Source organism: Rosa rugosa, chromosome 1 (assembly GCF_958449725.1).
Source record: "Rosa rugosa chromosome 1, drRosRugo1.1, whole genome shotgun sequence".
Classification (NCBI taxonomy): Eukaryota; Viridiplantae; Streptophyta; class Magnoliopsida; order Rosales; family Rosaceae; genus Rosa; species Rosa rugosa.
Window position 1 is genome coordinate 46,264,036 of NC_084820.1, and position 4,467 is coordinate 46,268,502.

General features: G+C 38.9%; 1 protein-coding gene across 1 annotated transcript; it reads right to left on the reverse strand.

Annotated features, from left to right (window-relative positions):
* Positions 1-1,972: 1,972 nt before the first annotated feature.
* On the reverse strand, positions 1,973-2,688 carry LOC133729159 (uncharacterized). The gene is made up of 2 exons (XM_062156647.1): positions 2,161-2,688; positions 1,973-2,038 (listed from the first exon to the last, which is right to left on the reverse strand). The coding sequence occupies exons 1-2, from the start codon at positions 2,686-2,688 to the stop codon at positions 1,973-1,975; spliced, it is 594 nt and encodes a 197-aa protein (XP_062012631.1).
* Between the last annotated feature and the right edge of the window lie 1,779 nt (positions 2,689-4,467).

The following is a 4,467-nucleotide window of genomic DNA, read 5'->3' on the forward strand; positions in this document are numbered from 1 at the left end:
TTACTAACTTCTTTCACTCTAACTGCATGTTCTTCATCTGATGACCAGTTAATATCATTCCAATTGCCATTACGCATCAATTATTCAATTATAGTCCGCATATTAAAATTCAAAAGAAAGAAAGAAAAATGCTCCAACATATATATATACGGAAAGGTCATTAGTGATCAAAAGCATGCAGTTTTCTAGTACATGAAAAGGCATTGCAGTTAATGACTGGCATGTGTTTGATTTAATTTTAGGGATAGTACTGAAAGCAAAGCAACATCAAGTACTTAACTCCTAATAGTATTATTAACGAGTAAGAAGTTAAATCGGAATCCTGGTCATTTAAGAGATAATTTTTTAGAAGATAATTTGAATGCCGAGATAAAATTAAATTATAATAATTTTAAACTGTGTATTTATTCTTAGTCTTCAAATTCACTTATCTTTTACAGTCTCTTGAAAACTATTTCTTTGGTGAGCGAGACTTTAGTCCGTCCTACTCACCTAATGGACAACATTTTAGGAACTAAGAGGGAAAAATAGTTTTGACAGTGAGATTAAATTCAATTGTTGAAATTATAACAACTTAAAGATGTCGTAAGATGGCCAGTAGCCACACTTTGTTTCGATGGTGTTTGAGAGCGATCGTCTTGGTGCGGTGAGTAATATTAGTTTGTGGGAGTCGGATTGTTCGAGTTAAAAAAAAAATCTATGGGAAATTTTTTTCGTTCGATTCTCTCCTGTCAATTCTCCTAACTGCCTCTATTTCTCATGTCCATAGCAAATAAGGTTACTCACTAGCTAGCTTGTTTAATTTTTTTCTCGTGGAATAGCTTTTGATTTAATTCAAGATGACAATTGTCTAAAAATTGAGTATTCTTCTTTCTCTAGAAAACAAAAGTAAAGATTGATTTATGGGAGAAAAACAAATTATCAACAAAAACAAATGGATACGATCATACAATTGCATGGTGAAAGAAGACTTAATTTTATATCGGACAATTCTTAGGTTCACCTCTTGTGTGAATGAGCATATTCATCCTCTCTTGCGATTAAGGCATAATAACTTTATAATTTTCTAATCCAACCATTAATGTTGTACAACGTAATACAAAAATTAGCTCTGTAAAAACCTAATTAAATTGATGACCTTTTAGTTATTCATTTCTATGAAATACATGGACGGTTCATCATAATAGTAGTAAGTGTTGTTAGAACCATCCATTTGTAAAATTCAATTAGATAATTAAACGATTTCTGATTCGATTAATTTTTTTACAGAGATGATATTTACAGGCTTATTTGAGATATAGACCATTGGATTATAAATTTATTAAGTAAAAGTATGTTAATCAACAATGGGGGTGAAGATGCTCGTTCACCCTAGGGGTGAACTTAAGAATTGTTCTTTTATATCGAGGGCTGAAATTGAAAACTCCTTTTTTACAGACCACACTCGGCATCCTCTCCCTTCCTGAGTAGTTTTTCAATGGATATGTGCATACAGAGGGGTTTAGTTTGTAAAAAAAAATAGTGTCAATTTCACTCCCCTTTATTAGTGAATCCATCTATTCTCCTCAAAGTTTATCCTAATTTTGGCGACAATGTTCTTCAATGTCGAGCACTTTAGGTATGATTTTGTTGGCCCCTTGTACCTATCATGTTTGTGTGAAATCGCTTCTTCTATCTTATTGTAGGGTTGTGGTGGTCTCTTAGCCAAGTTTCGATAATTGGTTTATCGTGTATTATGATGAAATCAATGAATTCTTTCCTCGGGTTGATGGTTTTTGGTAAATCTCTATTGCAGTCTATGGTTTCTTCTGGATTAGCAACAGAATCTAAGGTTTGCATACTTCAATGATAGTTAAGAAAATCTGTTTGGGTGACGAATTAGGTTTTTCTTAGGAGGATCATTTTTTTTGTATCTTGGTTAAACTAATGTTATATACTTTGCTTTTTTTTTTTTAAATCAAAGAAATGACTTTTATAGAAACGCCTTTAATGGGGCTGATAAATCGAATTCAAGGACATACAGAATGCACTCTGTAGCCTGATTAAACCAAAAAGAGCCTTGACTATCTTCATAGGAAGTGTTGGCCAGCCGGTGAGCCACCCTATTACGAGTTCTAGGAGCATAAGAAATTGAAACTGTGGGCATGGTATCAACAGTACCTTGATATCATCGATCAGCCTTCCTTCTACTACACGTTCATGATTGTAGTTCCGGATATCTTGAGTTGCCTCTAGGCAATCAGTTTCAAGGATCACATTTCTTGCCAGCAAGTTTCTCAGCAGTTCCAGTCCTTCCTTAATGGCCATAAGTTCCACATGTTTCGCCGATGCTGCATAGGATGTTTGAAGAACAAAGCCCGCTTTAAAGTGGCCCGAACTGTCACGAAGTACACCTCCAACACCACCCTTTGTACTGTGGGGCAAGAAGCTTCCATCTACATTTAGCTTCCACTTGCCATGAAGTGCAGGTTTCCAGGTTTTCCCGTTACGGGCCTGCTTTGGCTGCTTTTCAAGTTTCCTGGCTTTCTCGAATTCTTCTAACCAAGTCATCGAACCAAGAACAAGATCGTTTGCAGTTTGACAAGAGTCATTCCAAAGCTTATTGTTTCTATTCTTCCAGAGTGCCCACAGCACCATAAGTAATTTATCAAAAAGATCTTGTTGGGGGTGAAGAGCATGGTCCAACATCCACTCTTTAAAGTTAATGTTTGGAAGCAAGTTGCATGGAGCATATGATAGAATTGTGTTAGCAATCGGGCACTAACATAAGACATGAGCATTGTCTTCAAAACGGTGTTGGCATAGTAGGCAGTTCAATTCACCCTTGTAGCCCTTAGTGCTGAGCTTGGCTCTGGTGGGCAGTAAGTTATTACATGCCCTCCAGAGACATATCTGGACCTTGCCAGGTACCTGTGACTTCCATAAACGACTCCATAGCTCCTGGAAGGGATCTCTAGAAGAGGTAGAAACTAAGACATTCTCAAGCACATTTGCTCTGGCCACCCAATAAGCTGACTTAACCAAGTAAAAACCTTTTTTTTTGGGACCCCAACACACTGCATCTTGGAGTACTCGATTGCTAAGTGGGACACACATAATCTTGGAAGCAACTTCAGGATGGAATAGAGCATTGGTGAGTGAAGTTTTCCATTGTCTTTCATGGAGTCAATAAGATCATATACATACTCGAAGCTGCACTAAGTAGGTTTTTAAATAAGGTACTGTGGACAATTGGGAATCCACTGATCATGCCATATATTAACTTGCCTTCCATCACCTATACGCCATTGAATACCTGCTTTGAGAGTTGGTCTGCCCTGTAGGATGCTTCTCCAAGAGAATGAAGGGGAATCTCCCAATTTTGCATACCAGATGGAGCAGTTTGGATGTTATTTGGCTTTATACAACTTTGCAATCAATGAATCAGGATTTGTAACTAGTCTCCAGCTCTGTTTAGCAAGCATTGCCAAGTTATAATCATATATATTTTTAAAACTCATACCTCTTTCCTGCTTAGTTAGACATAGCCTCTCCCAACTTCTCCAATGAATTTTCTTCTTGTCATCAGTGTCTCCCCAGAAAAATGAGGCACATAATTGATGTATATCGTCACACAAACCCTTAGGCAATAGGTAGCAATTCATGGCGTATAAAGGCATGGTTTGAGCCACCGCCTTAATCAAACTTTATTTTTCTGCGGAACTCAAATCTTTGCTTTCCAATTAACCAGCTTCTTTGTGAGTCTTCCTTTGATTTAAGCAAAGATGGCTGTTTTTGATTTCCCAATTCTCATAAGTAGTCCAAGGTACTTGTCGTTCTTTCTCATAGACAGGTACCTTCGCTTGATCAACGGTAATGTTTGCTTTAATGTGTTATTGGCTTTAAATACTCAAAAAAAATAAACTAAGCAAAACCGCTCTCTATTAAAAAACCCTAGAACACGTGCGGACCTCCTCGACCCTCTCTTGTGCTCATCTGGTTGCACATTCCTGCGGCGCTGTCTTCTGCCAGACGGCTTTCTTTTCTCTTCGAAGTCTAATGGCAGGAGGAATAGTAGCAGTGGGTGGTTTGATGGGTGGATGGGTGTGGTTGGGTTGGTTTGTGTCACGGGGGTTGTTCTGGTCGGAGTGGTTGAAGGCAATCAGATCTGGTCGAGATTGTAGTGCATGGTGGTGGTGCGGCAACTAAGGGGTAGTGCTCATGGTTTCCTTTATTCGATGGGTCGTTGAGGATGCAATCGGGGCCTGATCGTGATGGCAGGAGACAACGCTATGATCTGGGTGCACGGGCCCTGAACGTGCTGATAAGTGGGGATCATGGTGGGTGGGGCGATGGTGGTTGTCCGGTAGGAGCGGTGGTGGTGCCATGGGACTGGTGTTGCTTCGGTAGTGGGCTTGATGCATGTTTGGTAGGCTTGGCTAGTGGGTTGCTACGACTCTTTTGCTGATTAGGCCCAGGTTTACTTTT

Bases quoted from the DNA above. Each gene is read 5' to 3' on its own strand.
- LOC133729159 (XM_062156647.1), bottom strand. From the start codon at position 2,688: ATGTTGGACCATGCTCTTCACCCCCAACAAGATCTTTTTGATAAATTA. The intron at 2,039-2,160 runs GTACTGTTGATA...TGGTTTAATCAG, and splicing joins GGCTGATCGATGATATCAAG to GCTACAGAGTGCATTCTGTA.